Genomic DNA, 21,770 nt, shown 5'->3' on the forward strand with positions numbered 1-21,770 from the left:
TGAATGTTTACATGATACTGAATATGATGGGAATGAGGATATGAGAAATGTTGAGGGTCTTGAATGTTTACATGATACTGAATATGATGGGAATGAGGATATGAGAAATGTTGAGGGTCTTGAATGTTTACATGATACTGAATATGATGGGAATGAGGATATGAGAAATGTTGAGGGTCTTGAATGTTTACATGATACTGAATATGTTGGGAATGAGGATATGAGAAATGTTGAGGGTCTTGAATGTTTACATGATACTGAATATGATGGGAATGAGGATATGAGAAATGTTGAGGGTCTTGAATGTTTACATGATACTGAATATGATGGGAATGAGGATATGAGAAATGTTGAGGGTCTTGAATGTTTACATGATACTGAATATGATGGGAATGAGGAAATGAGAAATGTTGAGGGTCTTGAATGTTTACATGATACTGCATATGATGGGAATGAGGAAATGAGAAATGTTGAGGGTCTTGAATGTTTACATGATACTGCATATGATGGGAATGAGGATATGAGAAATGTTGAGGGTCTTGAATGTTTACAGGATACTGCATATGATGGGAATGAGGATATGAGAAATGTTGAGGGTCTTGAATGTTTACATGATACTGCATATGATGGGAATGAGGATATGAGAAATGTTGAGGGTCTTGAATGTTTACATGATACTGAATATGATGGGAATGAGGATATGAGAAATGTTGAGGGTCTTGAATGTTTACATGATACTGAATATGATGGGAATGAGGATATGAGAAATGTTGAGGGTCTTGAATGTTTACATGATACTGAATATGATGGGAATGAGGATATGAGAAATGTTGAGGGTCTTGAATGTTTACATGATACTGAATATGATGGGAATGAGGATATGAGAAATGTTGAGGGTCTTGAATGTTTACATGATACTGAATATGATGGGAATGAGGATATGAGAAATGTTGAGGGTCTTGAATGTTTACATGATACTGAATATGATGGGAATGAGGATATGAGAAATGTTGAGGGTCTTGAATGTTTACATGATACTGAATATGATGGGAATGAGGATATGAGAAATGTTGAGGGTCTTGAATGTTTACATGATACTGAATATGATGGGAATGAGGATATGAGAAATGTTGAGGGTCTTGAATGTTTACATGATACTGAATATGATGGGAATGAGGATATGAGAAATGTTGAGGGTCTTGAATGTTTACATGATACTGAATATGATGGGAATGAGGATATGAGAAATGTTGAGGGTCTTGAATGTTTACATGATACTGAATATGTTGGGAATGAGGATATGAGAAATGTTGAGGGTCTTGAATGTTTACATGATACTGAATATGATGGGAATGAGGATATGAGAAATGTTGAGGGTCTTGAATGTTTACATGATACTGAATATGATGGGAATGAGGATATGAGAAATGTTGAGGGTCTTGAATGTTTACATGATACTGAATATGATGGGAATGAGGATATGAGAAATGTTGAGGGTCTTGAATGTTTACATGATACTGAATATGATGGGAATGAGGATATGAGAAATGTTGAGGGTCTTGAATGTTTACATGATACTGAATATGATGGGAATGAGGATATGAGAAATGTTGAGGGTCTTGAATGTTTACATGATACTGAATATGATGGGAATGAGGATATGAGAAATGTTGAGGGTCTTGAATGTTTACATGATACTGAATATGATGGGAATGAGGATATGAGAAATGTTGAGGGTCTTGAATGTTTACATGATACTGAATATGATGGGAATGAGGATGTGAGAAATGTTGAGGGTCTTGAATGTTTACATGATACTGAATATGATGGGAATGAGGATATGAGAAATGTTGAGGTTCTTGAATGTTTACATGATACTGCATATGATGGGAATGAGGATATGAGAAATGTTGAGGGTCTTGAATGTTTACAGGATACTGCTGATATGAGGGGGGGGTTGTCCACTGAGGACCAAGTAGCATCTCAATATGGTGCATTCTAAAAAGAAAGTCAAATCTTCTTTCTGTAAAAACACATTTCAACCTGATCTGGATTTACAATAAAAAATAACGGTAGAATCAGAATGACAGATTTCTATTGACGAGTTAAAGCAGATTTTGATTCATTCAGACATTAGATTCTATTGATGAGTTAAAGCAGATTTTGATTCATTCAGACATTAGATTCTATTGACAAGTTAAAGCAGATTTTGATTCATTCAGACATTAGATTCTATTGATGAGTTAAAACAGATTTTGATTCATTCAGACATTAGATTCTATTGATGAGTTAAAACAGATTTTGATTCATTCAGACATTAGATTCTATTGACAAGTTAAAGCAGATTTTGATTCATTCAGACATTAGATTCTATTGACGAGTTAAAACAGATTTTGATTCATTCAGACATCTCTCTTAAAAATATAAAAAGATAATATTCTGAAACTTTAACAACTACAATTGTAGATACTTAAAACAGAAATACATTTTAAAAAGTCAGAAAAGTAGAGAAGAACAAATCAGGATAAAACTGTTTTTGATTAAATAGTATCTTTCAATAAAACAAAAATAAGTGAACAATATTCTAAAAAGTGTTGAACGAAAGTCAGTGTTGAGGCCATGTTGATGTAGGTGGAAACCACGCTGGTGATCTTTAGCCTACTGGTGATCCAATATCCATGTCTGACTGCTAATAGACACTGAACACATGTAAAGTGTTGGTCCCATATTTTGAAATAAAAGATCCCAGAATTGTTCCGTCCGTACAAAAAGCTTTACCTTCCTCTGTTAGTGAGCATTTCTCCTTTGTCAAGATAATCCACCACCTGCATCCCAGTCATGTGAAATCCATTGATTAGGGCTGAAAGAATTCATTTCAACTGACTGATTTTCTTCTATAAACTGTAAGTCAGTAAAATCTTTGAAATTGTTGCATGTTGCGTTGCCATTTTTGTTCAGTATAGACGCCATGTAGCAGATGCTTTTATCCCAAAAAGACGGAGTTATGCGTGTATACATATGGGTGATCTCAGGAATAGTACCCACTATCCCGGCACAGCAAGTGCCATGTTCTACAAACTGAGCTACAGAGGACCAGTAACCCAGGAGCAGTTTTCTAACCAATTCTGAACATAGAGGAATATGATCCAGATATGGCCTGCATATCCTTCACTATACGCCCAGTTTCACACAGGGCATAAGTCTGAGGCGGCAACAGTGTGCACATGGCCATGTCTTCCATTGGGGACCATAGATCACTCCTCCATCACCTCCTCTCAATGGTTCTCTTCCTCCTCAGAGGACTCTGGGCGCTCAAAGTCTTCAGCTCGCTGTACTGCACCTACACACAGAGGAATATGGTCAGGTATCATTCATAACAGCAGAGCTGTAGGGCTACAGTGTCTGAGGAGGTCATACTACCAGTTGAGGTCACACAACAGTCACAGTAGCACTCAACTTGTGTTGCAAAATTCTGCTAACTTCCCCGATTGGAGGATTCACACACTTCCTGCTTATTCCCTCCTGAATCCATGAATCTTCCAACAGATTTCCCCCCCAAAACTAGGACTTTTGGGAAAGTTAACAGAATTTTGCAACCCTACTCTCAACTCTGTGGTGACAATAGTCACAGAAGTTATCAACTTTGTGGTGACATTAGTCACAGAAGTTATCAACTCTGTGGTGACAATAGTCACAGAAGTTATCAACTCTGTGGTGACATTAGTCACAGAAGTGATCAACTCTGTGGTGACATTAGTCACAGAAGTGATCAACTCTGTGGTGACATTAGTCACAGAAGTTATCAACTCTGTGGTGACATTAGTCACAGAAGTTATCAACTCTGTGGTGACAATAGTCAAAGAAGTTATCAACACTGTGGTGCCTTCGCCCGGCAACTGAAAGGCACCTGACCCTAACACCTTGTATAATCCACAAGGGCTGTTAGGGAGGAAACATCATAACAGACATTAGACCGGGCTATAATTACACAGGCAACAACCTGTGGGATATTTCAGTAGAAAGCAGTGCTGAAAGACTAGAGGTTTACTGGCTTCCTGAATCTGATCTAGAGGTTTACTGGCATCCTGCATCTGATCTAGAGGTTTACTGGCATCTTGCATCTGATCTAGAGGTTTACTGGCATCCTGAATCTGATTTAGAGGTTTACTGGCTTCCTGAATCTGATCTAGAGGTTTACTGGCATCCTGAATCTGATCTAGAGGTTTACTGGCTTCCTGAATCTGATCTAGAGGTTTACTGGCATCCTGCATCTGATCTAGAGGTTTACTGGCATCTTGCATCTGATCTAGAGGTTTACTGGCATCCTGAATCTGATTTAGAGGTTTACTGGCTTCCTGAATCTGATCTAGAGGTTTACTGGCATCCTGAATCTGATCTAGAGGTTTACTGGCTTCCTGAATCTGATCTAGAGGTTTACTGGCATCCTGCATCTGATTTAGAGGTTTACTGGCTTCCTGAATCTGATCTAGAGGTTTACTGGCATCCTGAATCTGATCTAGAGGTTTACTGGCTTCCTGAATCTGATCTAGAGGTTATAAGCTGAAATACTAGAGGTTTACTGGCTTCCTGATTCTGATTGAGAGGAAATAACCTGAAAAGGATAATTCCACCACTTTTTAAACTCCCATTCACTATGTCCAGCACCACACCCGTGTCTACATATGTGAATAACGACACATTTCTATGTTCTGTAGCTACAAACATAAGAAGAAAAGGTCCTTTAGGTTTGGACTTTTCATGCAGAGTTTCTACATTTACATGTAATGCCTTCCAGACAGGAAGAGTATTATCCAGCTCCCCGCTAATCTCACAGTCTTCCTAAATCACTGTGTTATCTGTTGAAAAGTGGTGGAATTGCCCTTTAACCTTCTATAGACACGTACCTTGTGAACATCTGAAGGAACTCTCCTCAGGAAATCAAACACCTCATTGTTGTCGATGGCGTACGGGGCCCGTAATTTCTTGGTGAATTGATTAATTCCTGAAAACAGACATTCAGGAGAAGCAAAATAAAACAGTGTGTATAAACCAGTAATCTGGGTGGATCTGATGCAGCTATAATTAAATAATAAAGGAACAGGCTGTCATGTGTATTTACTATCCTATCAGCACGGCATGTATGATACTCTATTGTTTTGGTGTATTCATATGCTGACCTCATAGAATCAATTGACATGGAAAATTGCCAATAGTTCTAGATATCTTACCAAAAGAAAACATGCACTTACCCCAAACTAGAAGGATATATCGTACAGGGATGAAGTATGTCACAACTGTTACTGTCACCAGGATAAGGAAGGCAAGGTTGGAGAGGAACGGTACTGACCAGTTAAAGGTGCTGATGAAGAGAACACAATACATATTCATACTGAGTAGAAATACAATACATATTGAGTAGAAATACAATATATATTCATATTGAGTAGAAATACAATATATATTGAGTAGAAACACAATACATATTCATACTGAGTAGAAATACAATACATATTGAGTAGAAATACAATATATATTCATATTGAGTAGAAACACAATACATATTGAGTAGAAACACAATACATATTCATATTGAGTAGAAATACAATATATATTCATATTGAGTAGAAATACAATACATATTCACATTGAGTAGAAACACAATACACATTCACATTGAGTAGAAACACAATGCATATTGAGTAGAAACACAATACACATTCATATTGACTAGAAACACAATACACATTCATATTGAGTAGAAACACAATACATATTGAGTAGAAACACAATACACATTCATATTGACTAGAAACACAATACACATTCATATTGAGTAGAAACACAATACATATTGAGTAGAAACACAATACACATTCATATTGAGTAGAAACACAATACATATTGAGTAGAAACACACTAAATATTCATATTGAGTAGAAACACTAAATATTCATATTGAGTAGAAACACTAAATATTCATATTGAGTAGAAACACTAAATATTCATATTGAAGAGAAACATATGTGGATACTACAACAATATTGAGGACTACAAGATATTCAAAGATAATTACATACAGCTGAGAGGTGCAGTGGAATGTGTTGTTTTACAGGGTCAGTCATGGTAGTATGATAGGTGTTGTTTTACAGGGTCAGTCATGGTAGTATGATAGGTGTTGTTTTACAGGGTCAGTCATGGTAGTATGATAGGTGTTGTTTTACAGGGTCAGTCATGGTAGTATGATAGGTGTTGTTTTACAGGGTCAGTCATGGTAGTATGATAGGTGTTGTTTTACAGGGTCAGTCATGTTAGTATGATAGGTGTTGTTTTACAGGGTCAGTCATGGTAGTATGATAGGTGTTGTTTTACAGGGTTACCACCCCAAAGTCATGGCAGTATGATAGGTGTTGTTTTACAGGGTCAGTCATGGTAGTATGATAGGTGCTGTTTTACAGGGTCAGTCATGGTAGTATGATAGGTATTGTTTTACAGGGTCAGTCATGGTAGTATGATATGTGCAGTGGAATGTGTTGTTTTACAGGGTCAGTCATGGTAGTATGATAGGTGCTGTTTTACAGGGTCAGTCATGGTAGTATGATAGGTGTTGTTTTACAGGGTCAGTCATGGTAGTATGATATGTGCAGTGGAATGTGTTGTTTTACAGGGTCAGTCATGGTAGTATGATAGGTGTTGTTTTACAGGGTCAGTCATGGTAGTATGATAGGTGTTGTTTTACAGGGTCAGTCATGGTAGTATGATAGGTGTTGTTTTACAGGGTCAGTCATGGTAGTATGATAGGTGTTGATTCACAGGGTCAGTCATGGTAGTATGATAGGTGTTGTTTTACAGGGTCAGTCATGGTAGTATGATAGGTGTTGTTTTACAGGGTCAGTCATGGTAGTATGATAGGTATTGTTTTACAGGGTCAGTCATGTTAGTATGATAGGTGTTGTTTTACAGGGTCAGTCATGGTCGTATGATAGGTGTTGTTTTACAGGGTCAGTCATGGTAGTATGATAGGTGTTGTTTTTCAGGGCCAGTCATGGTAGTATGAGAGGTGCAGTGGAATGTGTTGTTTTACAGGGTCAGTCATGGTAGTATGATAGGTGTTGTTTTACAGGGTCAGTCATGGTAGTATGAGAGGTGCAGTGGAATGTGTTGTTTTACAGGGTCAGTCATGGTAGTATGATAGGTGTTGTTTTACAGGGTCAGTCATGGTAGTATGATAGGTGTTGTTTTACAGGGTCAGTCATGGTAGTATGATAGGTGTTGTTTTACAGGGTCAGCCATAGTAGTATGATAGGTGCAGTGGAATGTGTTGTTTTACAGGGTCAGTCATGGTAGTATGATAGGTGCAGTGGAATGTGTTGTTTTACAGGGTCAGTCATGGTAGTATGATAGGTGTTGTTTTACAGGGTCAGTCATGGTAGTATGATAGGTGTTGTTTTACAGGGTCAGACATGGTAGTATGATAGGTGCAGTGGAATGTGTTGTTTTACAGGGTCAGCCGTAGTAGTTCAGCACCAGTGGAGCAAATTAGGTTTAAGTGACTTGCTCAATGGCATATCGACAGATTTTTCACCTTGTCGGCTCTGATGTTCGAACCAACACCCTTTGGGTTACCACCCCAAAGCTCTAACCGCTAGGCTACCTGCCTCCCTAACTAGTGGGTTACCACCCCAAAGTGCTAACCGCTAGGCTACCTGCCTCCCTAACTAGTGGGTTACCACCCCAAAGCGCTAACCGCTAGGCTACCTGCCTCCCTAACGATTGGGTTACCACCCCAAAGCTCTAACCGCTAGGCTACCTGCCTCCCTAACTAGTGGGTTACCACCCCAAAGCTCTAACCGCTAGGCTACCTGCCTCCCTAACTAGTGGGTTACCACCCCAAAGCTCTAACCGCTAGGCTACCTGCCTCCCTAACTAGTGGGTTACCACCCCAAAGCTCTAACCGCTAGGCTACCTGCCTCCCTAACTAGTGGGTTACCACCCCAAAGCTCTAACCGCTAGGCTACCTGCCTCCCTAACTAGTGGGTTACCACCCCAAAGCTCTAACCGCTAGGCTACCTGCCTCCCTAACTAGTGGGTTACCACCCCAAAGCTCTAACCGCTAGGCTACCTGCCTCCCTAACTAGTGGGTTACCACCCCAAAGCTCTAACCGCTAGGCTACCTGCCTCCCTAACTAGTGGGTTACCACCCCAAAGCTCTAACCGCTAGGCTACCTGCCTCCCTAACTAGTGGGTTACCACCCCAAAGCTCTAACCGCTAGGCTACCTGCCCAACTTCATTTTGGTTGGAGGAGATATGGGCAGAAACATCCAAAAAATATAAACGAAATATTGAATTGATAAAACAAAAACAATATTGACAATTCCTATTGATTGGATACGTGATAAAACACGGGGCTTCTACACCTGCATTGCTTGCTGTTTGGGGTTTTAGGCTGGGTTTCTGTACAGCACTTTGAGATATCAGCTGATGTACGAAGGGCTATATAAATAAATTTGATTTGATTTGATTGCAGGAATATAACACACTATCTAATTATTCTAAATTTCATTGATAATACAAAATAATTGACATGCAACAACCAGAACCATATACAGAATAAATACTTCAAACCAGAACACCATGTCAAATCAACATTTATGGACAATTAAAATAAACACATGTCTAATTCAGACTAAAATGCTCACTTCTTAATTCTCTCCCCGAAGCATGCGATTTCCTCCAACAGGTTTTGGACAGTGATGACAGTCTCTTGAACCATGTGAATTTTTTCCATCAAACCTCTCTTCTCGGATTCCTACAACATTAAAGGACCAGTCAGTTCTACATGTCTCTAGACACATTAAAGGACCAGTCAGTTCTTCATCTTTAGACACATTAAAGGACCAGTCAGTTCTTCATCTCTAGACACATTAAAGGACCAGTCAGTTCTTCATCTTTAGACACATTAAAGGACCAGTCAGTTCTACATGTCTTTAGACACATTAAAGGACCAGTCAGTTCTACATGTCTTCAGATACATTAAAGGACCAGTCAGTTCTACATGTCTTTAGGCACATTAAAGGACCAGTCAGTTCTACATGTCTTTAGACACATTAAAGGACCAGTCAGTTCTTCATCTTTAGACACATTAAAGGACCAGTCAGTTCTTCATCTTTAGACACATTAAAGGACCAGTCAGTTCTTCATCTTTAGACACATTAAAGGACCAGTCAGTTCTACATGTCTTTAGACACATTAAAGGACCAGTCAGTTCTACATGTCTTCAGATACATTAAAGGACCAGTCAGTTCTTCATCTTTAGACACATTAAAGGACCAGTCAGTTCTACATGTCTTTAGACACATTAAAGGACCAGTCAGTTCTTCATCTTTAGACACATTAAAGGACCAGTCAGTTCTTCATCTTTAGACACATTAAAGGACCAGTCAGTTCTACATGTCTTTAGACACATTAAAGGACCAGTCAGTTCTACATGTCTTTAGACACATTAAAGGACCAGTCAGTTCTTCATCTTTAGACACATTAAAGGACCAGTCAGTTCTACATGTCTTTAGATACATTAAAGGACCAGTCAGTTCTTCATCTTTAGACACATTAAAGGACCAGTCAGTTCTACATGTCTGACAGACAGAAACTCTACAGTCAGACAGATCCTCTACAGTCAGACAGAACATCTACAGTCAGACAGACAGAACCTCCACAGTCAGACAGAACATCTACAGTCAGACAGACAGAACCTCCACAGTCAGACAGAACCTCTACAGTCAAACAGACAGAACCTCTACAGTCAGACAGAACCTCCACAGTCAGACAGACAGATCCTCTACAGTCAGACAGACAGATCTTCTACAGTCAGACAGACAGATATTCTACAGTCAGACAGAACCTCTACAGACAGACAGAACCTCTACAGTCAGACAGACAGATCCTCTACAGTCACAAACAGATCATCTACAGTCACAGACAGATCCTCTACAGTCAGACATAACCTCTACAGCCAGACAGAACCTCCACAGTCAGACAGACAGATCCTCTACAGTCAGACAGACAGATCCTCTACAGCCAGACAGAACCTCCACAGTCAGACAGACAGATCCTCTACAGTCAGACAGACAGATCCTCTACAGTCAGACAGAACCTCCACAGTCAGACAGACAGATCCTCTACAGTCAGACAGACAGATCTTCTACAGTCAGACAGACAGATATTCTACAGTCAGACAGAACCTCTACAGACAGACAGAACCTCTACAGCCAGACAGAACCTCTACAGTCAGACAGATCCTCTACAGTCAGACATAACCTCTACAGCCAGACAGAACCTCCACAGTCAGACAGACAGATCCTCTACAGTCAGACAGACAGATCCTCTACAGTCAGACAGAACCTCCACAGTCAGACAGACAGATCCTCTACAGTCAGACAGACAGATCTTCTACAGTCAGACAGACAGATATTCTACAGTCAGACAGAACCTCTACAGACAGACAGAACCTCTACAGTCAGACAGACAGATCCTCTACAGTCAGACAGACAGATCCTCTACAGTCAGACAGACAGAGCCTCTACAGTCAGACGGACAGATCCTCTACAGTCAGACAGACAGAGCTTCTACAGTCAGACAGATCCTCTATGTAGAAACCCAGCATTATCAGTCATTACCAATTAAAATTACTATGTAGAAACCAGGTATTATGAGTCATTACTATGTAGAAACCCAGCATTATCAGTCATTACCAACAAAAAATACTATGTAGAAACCAGGTATCATGAGTCATTACTATGTAGAAACCCAGCATGATCAGTCATTAATATGTAGAAACTCAGTATTATCCGTCATTACTATGTAGAACCCCAGCATTATCGGTCATTGCCATGCAGAACCCCCAGCATTATCAGTCATTACTATGTAGAAACTCAGTATTATCAGTCATTACACTATGTAGAAACCCAGCATTATCAGTCATTACTATGTAGAAACTCAGTATTATCAGTTATTACTATGTAGAAACTCAGTATTATCAGTCATTACTATGTAGAAACCCAGCATTATCAGTCATTGCGATGTAGAACCACAGCATTATCAGTCATTACTATGTAGAAACCAGGTATTATGAGTCATTATGAAACATAATGGGAAACTATGCTACCTTTTCATCTTCATCATCTTCATCGCCCAAGTCCATATTATCCTAGAAAGAAAAGATTAGTAAAGTGAAGGATAGGAAATGTCCAGACCTGTGGTTCACTACATTAATCCAGGCATTATTATGAGCTGTCCTCCCCTCAGCAGCCTCCACTGGTTGGTGTACAGTAGTAGGTCCATGTAGTGTGTCAGGATGCGAACAGATGACCTCACATGACTGATCCTCTGCACTGACTAACACATGATCATGCTGAGGGCTTTGGTAGTAGTTCTAGAATCTAGGAGATAGTGGTAGTAGTTCTAGAATCTAGGAGATAGTGGTAGTTGTAGAATCTAGGGGATAGTGGTAGCAGTTGTAGAATCTAGGAGATAGTGGTAGCAGTTGTAGAATCTAGGAGATAGTGGTAGCAGTTGTAGAATCTAGGAGATAGTGGTAATAGTTGTAGAATCTAGGAGATAGTGGTAATAGTTGTGGAATCTAGGGGATAGTGGTAGCAGTTGTAGAATCTAGGAGATAGTGGTAATAGTTGTAGAATCTAGGAGATAGTGGTAATAGTTGTAGAATCTAGGAGATAGTGGTAGTTGTAGAATCTAGGAGATAGTGGTAATTGTTGTAGAATCTAGGAGATAGTGGTAATTGTTGTAGAATCTAGGAGATAGTGGTAGTTGTAGAATCTAGGAGATAGTGGTAATAGTTGTAGAATCTAGGAGATAGTGGTAATAGTTGTAGAATCTATGAGCTAGTGGTAATAGTTGTAGAATCTAGGAGATAGTGGTAGTAGTTGTAGAATCTAGGAGATAGTGGTAGTAGTTGTAGAATCTAGGAGATAGTGGTAGTAGTTGTAGAATCTAGGAGATAGTGGTAATAGTTGTAGAATCTAGGGGATAGTGGTAATAGTTGTAGAATCTAGGGGATAGTGGTAATAGTTGTAGAATCTAGGGGGTAGTGGTAATAGTTGTAGAATCTAGGAGATAGTGGTAGTAGTTGTAGAATCTAGGAGATAGTGGTAATAGTTGTAGAATCTAGGAGATAGTGGTAGTAGTTCTAGAATCTAGGAGATAGTGGTAGTAGTTCTAGAATCTAGGAGATAGTGGTAGTAGTTGTAGAATCTAGGAGATAGTGGTAATAGTTCTATAATCTAGGATAGTGGTAATAGTTCTATAATCTAGGAGATAGTGGTAGTAGTTCTATAATCTAGGAGATAGTGATAGTAGTTGTAGAATCTAGGAGATAGTGGTAGTAGTTGTAGAATCTAGGAGATAGTGGTAATAGTTCTAGAATCTAGGAGATAGTGGTAGTAGTTCTAGAATGTAGGAGATAGTGGTAGTAGTTGTAGAATCTAGGAGATAGTGATAGTAGTTCTAGAATCTAGGAGATTGTGGTAGTAGTTGTAGAATCTAGGAGATAGTGATAGTAGTTCTAGAATCTAGGAGATAGAGGTAATAGTTTTTGAATCTAGGAGATAGTGGTAATAGTTGTAGAATCTAGGAGATAGTGGTAGTAGTTCTAGAATCTAGGAGATGGTGGTAATAGTTTTAGAATCTAGGAGATAGTGGTAATAGTTCTAGAATCTAGGAGATAGTGGTAGTAGTTGTAGAATCTAGGAGATTGTGGTAGTAGTTGTAGAATCTAGGAGATAGTGGAAGTAGTTGTAGAATCTAGGAGATAGTGGTAATAGTTGTAGGGGAATAGGATTAAACATGGCTGTTTGGAGGGAGGCGCTGTACTGACCAGGTCCTGGTTGGCCCGTCCAGATGCAATCTGAAGATAGTTCCATGTGATGAGCAGAACCAGACAGAGAGGCAACATGTAGAACTCCCAATGCCACACCGCCAGCAGGAATATCTATAGGAAGAGATGAGAGGACGGGAGAGGAGAGGAGGAGAAGAGAAGTAGCATAGGACAGAGGGGAGCGGAGTAGGGGAGGAGAAGGAGTAGGGAAGGAGATGAGGGGAGAGGAGTAGGGGATGAGAGGGGAGGAGGAGAAGAGAGGAGTGGGGAAGAGTGGGGGAAGAGGGGAGAGGAGAGGCGGGGATGAGAGAAGAGGATAGAAAAGGAGGGGAAGAGGACATGAAGAGAGAAGAGGAGAGGAGTAGGAAGGGATGAGGAGGAGATGGGAGGAGGGGAGAGGAAAGGAGAGAAGCAGAGGAAAGAGAAGAGGAGAGGAAAGGAGAGAAGCAGAGGAAAAGAGAAGAGGAGAGGAAAGGAAAGGAGAGGAGGAGTACAGGGGAGGAGTAGGGGAGAGGAGAGGAGGAGTACAGGGGAGGAGTAGGGGAGAGGAGAGGAGGAGTACAGGGGAGGAGTAGGGGGGAGGAGAGGAGGAGTACAGGGGAGGAGTAGGGGAGAGGAGAGGAGAGGAGGAGTACAGGGGAGGAGTAGGGGAGAGGAGAGGCGGAGTACAGGGGAGGAGTAGGGGAGAGGAGAGGAGGAGTACAGGGGAGGAGTAGGGGAGAGGGGAGGAGGAGTACAGGGGAGGAGTAGGGGAGAGGAGAGGAGGAGTACAGGGGAGGAGTAGGGGAGAGGAGAGGAGGAGTACAGGGGAGGAGTAGGGGAGAGGAGAGGAGGAGTACAGGGGAGGAGTAGGGGAGAGGAGAGGAGGAGTACAGGGGAGGAGTAGGGGAGAGGAGAGGCGGAGTACAGGGGAGGAGTAGGGGAGAGGAGAGGAGGAGTACAGGGGAGGAGTAGGGGAGAGGAGAGGAGGAGTACAGGGGAGGCGTAGGGGAGAGGAGAGGAGGAGTACAGGGGAGGAGTAGGGGAGAGGGGAGGAGGAGTACAGGGGAGGAGTAGGGGAGAGGAGAGGAGGCGTACAGGGGAGGAGTAGGGGAGAGGAGAGGAGGAGTACAGGGGAGGCGTAGGGGAGAGGAGAGGAGGAGTACAGGGGAGGAGTAGGGGAGAGGGGAGGCAGATGGGAGAAGAAGGGAGGATAAACTGATAAAGGGTTACTTCATTAACTGAACATTAAATACATGACATACACTGTATTTACCATACACTCCATCTCTTCTTCTCCTCTAGTGGGACCACTCTACACTGTAGCTGAGGCTAGATCCTATCTTCTTCTCCTCTAGTGGGACCAGTCTACACTGTAGCTGAGGCTAGATCCTATCTTCTTCTCCGCTAGTGGGACCAGTCTACACTGTAGCTGAGGCTAGATCCTATCTTCTTCTCCTCTAGTGGGACCAGTCTACACTGTAGCTGAGGCTAGATCCTATCTTCTTCTCCTCTAGTGGGACCAGTCTACACTGTAGCTGAGGCTAGATCCTATCTTCTTCTCCTCTAGTGGGACCAGTCTACACTGTAGCTGAGGCTAGATCCTATCTTCTTCTCCTCTAGTGGGACCAGTCTACACTGTAGCTGAGGCTAGATCCTATCTTCTTCTCCTCTAGTGGGACCAGTCTACACTGTAGCTGAGGCTAGATCCTATCTTCTTCTCCTCTAGTGGGACCAGTCTACACTGTAGCTGAGGCTAGATCCTATCTTCTTCTCCTCTAGTGGGACCAGTCTACACTGTAGCTGAGGCTAGATCCTATCTTCTTCTCCTCTAGTGGGACCAGTACATATCTATAGCAGGGGCTAGATCCTAACCTCTCACAGTACATATCTATAGCAGGGGCTAGAATCTGCCCTCTCACAGTACATATCTATAGCAGGGGCTAGAATCTGCCCTCTCACAGTACATATCTATAGCAGGGGCTAGAATCTGCCCTCTCACAGTACATATCTATAGCAGGGGCTAGAATCTGTTCTCTCACAGTACATATCTATAGCAAGGGCTAAAATCTGTCCTCTCACAGTACATATCTATAGCAGGGGCTAGAATCTGTTCTCTCACAGTACATATCTATAGCAGGGGCTAGAATATATCCTCTCACAGTACATATCTATAGCAGGGGGTAGAATCTTTCCTCTCACAGTACATATCTATAGCAGGGGCTAAAATCTGTCCTCTCACAGTACATACAGTGGGGCAAAAAAGTATTTAGTCAGCCACCAATTGTGCAAGTTCTCCCACTTAAAAAGATGAGAGAGGCCTGTAATTTTCATCATAGGTACACTTCAATTATGACAGACAAAATGAGAAGGAAAAAAATCCAGAAAAATCACATTGTAGGATTTTTAAGGAATTAATTTGCAAATTATGGTGGAAAATAAGTATTTGGTCAATAACAAAAGTTTATCTCAATACTTTGTTATATACCCTTTGTTGGCAATGACAGAGGTCAAACGTCTTCACAAGGTTTTCACACACTGTTGCTGGTATTTTTGCCCATTCCTCCATGCAGATCTCCTCTAGAGCAGTGATGTTTTGGGGCTGTTGCTGGGCAACACGGACTTTCAACTCCCTCCAAAGATTTTCTATGGGGTTGAGATCTGGAGACCGGCTAGGCCACTCCAGGACCTTGAAATGCTTCTTACGAAGCCACTCCTTCGTTGCCCGGGCGATGTGTTTGGGATCATTGTCATGCTGAAAGACCCAGCCACGTTTCATCTTCAATGCCCTTGCTGATGGTAGGCTTTGTTACATTGGTCCCAGCTCTCTGCAGGTCATTCACTAGGTCCCCCCGTGTGGTTCTGGGATTTTTGCTCACCGTTCTTGTGATCATTTTGATCCCACGGGGTGAGATCTTGCGTGGAGTCCCAGATCGAGGGAGATTATCAGTGGTCTTGTATGTCTTCCATTTCCTAATAATTGCTCCCACAGTTGATTTCTTCAAACCAAGCTGCTTACCTATTGCAGATTCAGTCTTCCCAGCCTGGTGCAGGTCTACAATTTTGTTTCTGGTGTCCTTTGACAGCTCTTTGGTCTTGGCCATAGTGGAGTTTGGAGTGTGACTGTTTGAGGTTGTGGACAGGTGTCTTTTATACTGATAACAAGTTCAAACAGGTGCCATTAATACAGGTAATGAGTGGAGGACAGAGGAGCCTCTAAAAGAAAAAGTTACAGATCTGTGAGAGCCAGAAATCTTGCTTGTTTGTAGGTGACCAAATACTTATTTTCCAACATAATTTGCAAATAAATTCATTACAAATCCTACAATGTGATTTTCTGGATTTTTTTCCTCATTTTGTCTGACATAGTTGAAGTGTACCTATGATGAAAATTACAGGCCTCTCTCAACTTTTTAAGTGGGAGAACTTTGGTGGCTGACTAAATACTTTTTTGCCCCACTGTAGATGGGAGGGGTTGAATGGAGCTGAAGGGACTGGATGGTGTTAAGAGATAGATGGGAGGGGTTGAATGGAGCTGAAGGGGGGACTGGATGGTGTTAAGAGATAGATGGGAGGGGTTGAATGGAGCTGAAGGGACTGGAGGGTGTTAAGAGAGAGATGGGAGGGGTTGAATGGAGCTGAAGGGGGGACTGGATGGTGTTAAGAGAGAGATGGGAGGGGTTGAATGGAGCTGAAGGGGGGACTGGATGGTGTTAAGAGATAGATGGGAGGGGTTGAATGGAGCTGAAGGGACTGGAGGGTGTTAAGAGAGAGATGGGAGGGGTTGAATGGAGCTGAAGGGGGGACTGGATGGTGTTAAGAGATAGATGGGAGGGGTTGAATGGAGCTGAAGGGACTGGATGGTGTTAAGAGAGAGATGGGAGGGGTTGAATGGAGCTGAAGGGACTGGAGGGTGTTAAGAGATAGATGGGAGGGGTTGAATGGAGCTGAAGGGACTGGAGGGTGTTAAGAGAGAGATGGGAGGGGTTGAATGGAGCTGATGGGACTGGATGGTGTTGAGAGATAGATGGGATGGGTTGAATGGAGCTGAAGGGACTGGATGGTGTTAAGAGAGAGATGGGAGGGGTTGAATGGAGCTGAAGGGACTGGAGGGTGTTAAGAGAGAGATGGGAGGGGTTGAATGGAGCTGAAGGGGGGATTCAAATCAAACAAAAGATAACTATTGTAAAATAGACTGTGTCCGTAAAATGTACACTGCTCAAAAAAATAAAGGGAACACTTAAACAACACAATGTAACTCCAAGTCAATCACACTTCTGTGAAATCAAACTGTCCACTTAGGAAGCAACACTGATTGACAATAATTTCACATGCTGTTGTGCAAATGGAATAGACAACAGGTGGAAATTATAGGCAATTAGCAAGACACCCCCAATAAAGGAGTGGTTCTGCAGGTGGGGACCACAGACCACTTCTCAGTTCCTATGCTTCCTGATGTTTAGGTCACTTTTGAATGCTGGCTGTGCTTTCACTCTAGTCGTAGCATGAGACGGAGTCTACAACCCACACAAGTGGCTCAGGTAGTGTAGCTCATCCAGGATGGCACATCAATGCGAGCTGTGGCAAGAAGGTTAGCTGTGTCTGTCAGCGTAGTGTCCAGAGCATGGAGGCGCTACCAGGAGACAGGCCAGTACATCAGGAGATGTGGAGGAGGCCGTAGGAGGGCAACAACCCAGCAGCAGGACCGCTATCTCCGCCTTTGTGCAAGGAGGAGCAGGAGGAGCACTACCAGAGCCCTGCAAAATGACCTCCAGCAGGCCACTAGTGTGCATGTGTCTGCTCAAAAGGTCAGAAACAGACTCCATGAGGGTGGTATGAGGGCCCGACGTCCACAGGTGGGGGTTGTGCTTACAGCCCAACACCGTGCAGGACGTTTGGCATTTGCCAGAGAACACCAAGATTGGCAAATTCGCCACTGGCGCCCTGTGCTCTTCACAGATGAAAGCGGGTTCACACTGAGCACATGTGACAGACGTGACAGTCTGGAGACGCCGTGGAGAACGTTCTGCTGCCTGCAACATCCTCCAGCATGACCGGTTTGGCGGTAGTTCAGTCATGGTGTGGGGTGGCATTTCTTTGGGAGGCCGCACAGCCCTCCATGTGCTCGCCAGAGGTAGCCTGACTGCCATTAGGTACCGAGATGAGATCCTCAGACCCCTTGTGAGACCATATGCTGGTGCGGTTGGCCCTGGGTTCCTCCTAAATGCAAGACAATGCTAGACCTCATGTGGCTGGAGTGTGTCAGCAGTTCCTGCAAGAGGAAGGCATTGATGCTATGGACTGGCCCGCCCATTCCCCAGACCTGAATCCAATTGAGCACATCTGGGACATCATGTCTCGCTCCATCCACCAACGCCACGGTGCACCACAGACTGTCCAGGAGTTGGTGGATGCTTTAGTCCAGGTCTGGGAGGAGATCCCTCAGGAGACCATCCGCCACCTCATCAGGAGCATGCCCAGGCGTTGTAGGGAGGTCATACAGGCATGTGGAGGCCACACACACTACTGAGCCTCATTTTGACTTGTTTTAAGGACATTACATCAATATATATATATAGTATGTAAAATGTATGTAAAATGTTTATAGTATGTAGAGTGTATATAGTATGTAGAGTGTATATAGTATGTAAAATGTATATAGTATGTAGAGTGTATATAGTATGTACATGTCTATAGTATGTAGAGTGTATATAGTATGTAAAATGTATATAGTATGTAGAGTGTATATAGTATGTAAATGTTTATAGTATGTAGAGTGTATATAGTATGTAAATGTATATAGTATGTAGAGTGTAAAATGTATATAGTATGTAGAGTGTATATAGTATGTACATGTATATAGTATGTAGAGTGTATATAGTATGTATATGTATATAGTATGTAGAGTGTATATAGTATGTATATAGTATGTAGTATGTAAAATGTATATAGTATGTAGAGTGTATATAGTATGTACATGTCTATAGTATGTAGAGTGTATATAGTATGTATAGTATGTAGTGTGTATATAGTATGTAAAATGTATATAATATGTAGAGTGTATATAGTATGTAATATGTATATAGTATGTAGAGTGTATATAGTATGTAGAGTGTATATAGTATGTAGAGTGTATATAGTATGTAAATGTATATAGTATGTAGAGTGTACATAGTATGTAAATGTATATAGTATGTAGAGTGTATATAGTATGTAGAGTGTATATAGTATGTAAATGTATATAGTATGTAGAGTGTATATAGTATGTAAATGTATATAGTATGTAGAGTGTATATAGTATGTAAATGTATATAGTATGTAGAGTGTATATAGTATGTAAATGTATATAGTATGTAGAGTGTACATAGTATGTAAATGTATATAGTATGTAGAGTGTATATAGTATGTAGAGTGTATATAGTATGTAGAGTGTATATAGTACGTTTAGTATGTAGAGTGTATATAGTATGTAGAGTGTATATAGTACGTTTAGTATGTAGAGTGTATATAGTATGTAGAGTGTATATAGTATGTAGAGTGTATATAGTATGTAGAGTGTATATAGTACGTTTAGTATGTAGAGTGTATATAGTATGTAGAGTGTATATAGTACGTTTAGTATGTAGAGTGTATATAGTATGTAGAGTGTATATAGTACGTTTAGTATGTAGAGTGTATATAGTATGTACATGTCTATAGTATGTAGAGTGTATATAGTATGTAAAATGTATATAGTATGTAGTATGTAGAGTGTATATAGTATGTAGAGTGTATATAGTATGTAGAGTGTATATAGTATGTAGAGTGTATATAGTACGTTTAGTATGTAGAGTGTATATAGTATGTAGAGTGTATATAGTACGTTTAGTATGTAGAGTGTATATAGTATGTAGAGTGTATATAGTACGTTTAGTATGTAGAGTGTATATAGTATGTACATGTCTATAGTATGTAGAGTGTATATAGTATGTAAAATGTATATAGTATGTAGTATGTAGAGTGTATATAGTATGTAGAGTGTATATAGTATGTAGAGTGTATATAGTATGTAGAGTGTATATAGTATGTAGAGTGTATATAGTATGTAAATGTATATAGTATGTAGAGTGTATATAGTATGTAGTATGTAGAGTGTATATAGTATGTAGAGTGTATATAGTATGTAGAGTGTATATAGTATGTAGAGTGTATATAGTATGTAGAGTGTATATAGTATGTAGAGTGTATATAGTATGTAGAGTGTATATAGTATGTTTAGTATGTAGAGTGTATATAGTATGTACATGTCTATAGTATGTAGAGTGTATATAGTATGTAAAATGTATATAGTATGTAAAATGTATATAGTTTATAGAAGCTGGAAGTAGAAGCCTGAGCGTTGTTGTCCATTAGTTTACTCTAATTAGGGGAGTGGTGGGTTAGAAAGTAATGAAGGAAAATATATTTTAAAAGGATACAGTGCATTGGGAAAGTATTCAGACCCCGTGGCTTTTTCCACATTTTGTTACGTTACAACCTTATTCTAAAATGGATTAAATCGTTTTTTCCCCTCTTCAATCAAACACTAAATACCCCATAATGACAATGCAAGAACAGTTTAAACAAAAATGTTGCATGTATGTAAAACCTAAATTTACGTAAACCTTATTTACGTAAGTATTCAGACCCTTTGCTATGAGATTAAATTGAGCTCAGGTACACCCTGTTTCCATTGATCATCCTTGAGATGTTTCTACAACTTTGTTGGAGTCCACCTGCGGTAAATTCAATTGACCTGACATGTTTTGGAAAGGCACACACCTGTCTATATATATATATATATATGAATGAATATGAGAACAAACACCATTGTAAATACAACCCATATTTATGCTTATTTATTTTCCCTTGTGTACTTTAACCATTTGTACATCGTTACAACACTGTATATATATAATATGACATTTGTAATGTCTTTATTGTTTTGAAACTTCTGTATTTGTAATGTTTACTGTTCATTTTTATAGTTTATTTCACCTTTGTATATTATCTACCTAACTTGCTTTGGCAATGTTAACACATGTTTCCCATGCCAATAAAGCCTCTTGAATTGAATTGAATTGAAATTGAATGAAATTGAGAGAGAGAGAGAGAGAGAGAGGGAGAGTTCAAGGAGAGGCTGACTGCTACAGACAGAGAGAGAGAGAGGCTGACTGCTACAGACAGAGACAGAGAGAGATAGATTCCCATATTGAGAACACCTATTGACTGGAAATGGGGAACACCCTGCTAGGGATTCTGGTTGTATGGGAGACACTGTAGATGGTGCTGCTATACTACAGTATATCTAGTTTGGTAATGCTACGTTTAGATGTTGAAAAGGGTGACTGCCTCACCAGGAAGGCTATGAGACTCCTCTGGAACCTCTCCCACTGGAAACAGCTGTTGATGTACTGGAATGTGGACTGCACTGCTCTGTAAAGGTTACGCACGCGGTACACGTTACGTGCCAACATCTGGAACGAATACAGAAACACACCTTAAAAAGATGCTGAGAACAACACAAAATGGCTGCCTGTTTCGCAATATTTTAACTATGGAGATTCATTTAGCAAACCTTTTTAGAAAACTTTGGATTGTCTTCCATGAATTTCTTCTCCTTTGGTTTAAATGTTCTGATAGCTGCTCTGACCTAAAAACACAAGATGAAAACAGAAGTCAAATGGAGAGAGATGGAGGAAGACACAGGTTGTTCCTGTTTAAATGGAGAGAGATGGAGGAAGACACAGTTTGTTCCTGTTTAAATGGAGAGAGAGATGGAGGAAGACACAGGTTGTTCCTGTTTAAATGGAGAGAGACGGAGGAAGACACAGGTTGTTCCTGTTTAAATGGAGAGAGAGATGGAGGAAGACACAGGTTGTT

General features: G+C 40.8%; 1 protein-coding gene across 2 annotated transcripts in view; it reads right to left on the minus strand.

Moving 5' to 3' along the window:
- Positions 1 to 2,078: 2,078 nt before the first annotated feature.
- Positions 2,079 to 21,770, minus strand: part of LOC116359664 (multiple C2 and transmembrane domain-containing protein 2) — a 137,086-nt gene continuing 117,394 nt past the window's right edge. For both annotated transcript variants that reach the window (XM_031812893.1, XM_031812892.1), the window contains 8 exons: positions 21,466 to 21,540; positions 21,245 to 21,364; positions 12,891 to 13,004; positions 11,163 to 11,204; positions 8,698 to 8,807; positions 5,250 to 5,359; positions 4,905 to 5,002; positions 2,079 to 3,340 (listed from right to left, as the gene is read on the minus strand). In XM_031812893.1, the coding sequence (XP_031668753.1) occupies positions 3,266 to 3,340; positions 4,905 to 5,002; positions 5,250 to 5,359; positions 8,698 to 8,807; positions 11,163 to 11,204; positions 12,891 to 13,004; positions 21,245 to 21,364; positions 21,466 to 21,540 (744 nt within the window). In that variant the 3' untranslated portion in view covers positions 2,079 to 3,265. The remainder of the gene's footprint in view (positions 3,341 to 4,904; positions 5,003 to 5,249; positions 5,360 to 8,697; positions 8,808 to 11,162; positions 11,205 to 12,890; positions 13,005 to 21,244; positions 21,365 to 21,465; positions 21,541 to 21,770) is intronic.

Source organism: Oncorhynchus kisutch, unplaced genomic scaffold (genome assembly GCF_002021735.2).
Source record: "Oncorhynchus kisutch isolate 150728-3 unplaced genomic scaffold, Okis_V2 Okis03b-Okis08b_hom, whole genome shotgun sequence".
Classification (NCBI taxonomy): Eukaryota; Metazoa; Chordata; class Actinopteri; order Salmoniformes; family Salmonidae; genus Oncorhynchus; species Oncorhynchus kisutch.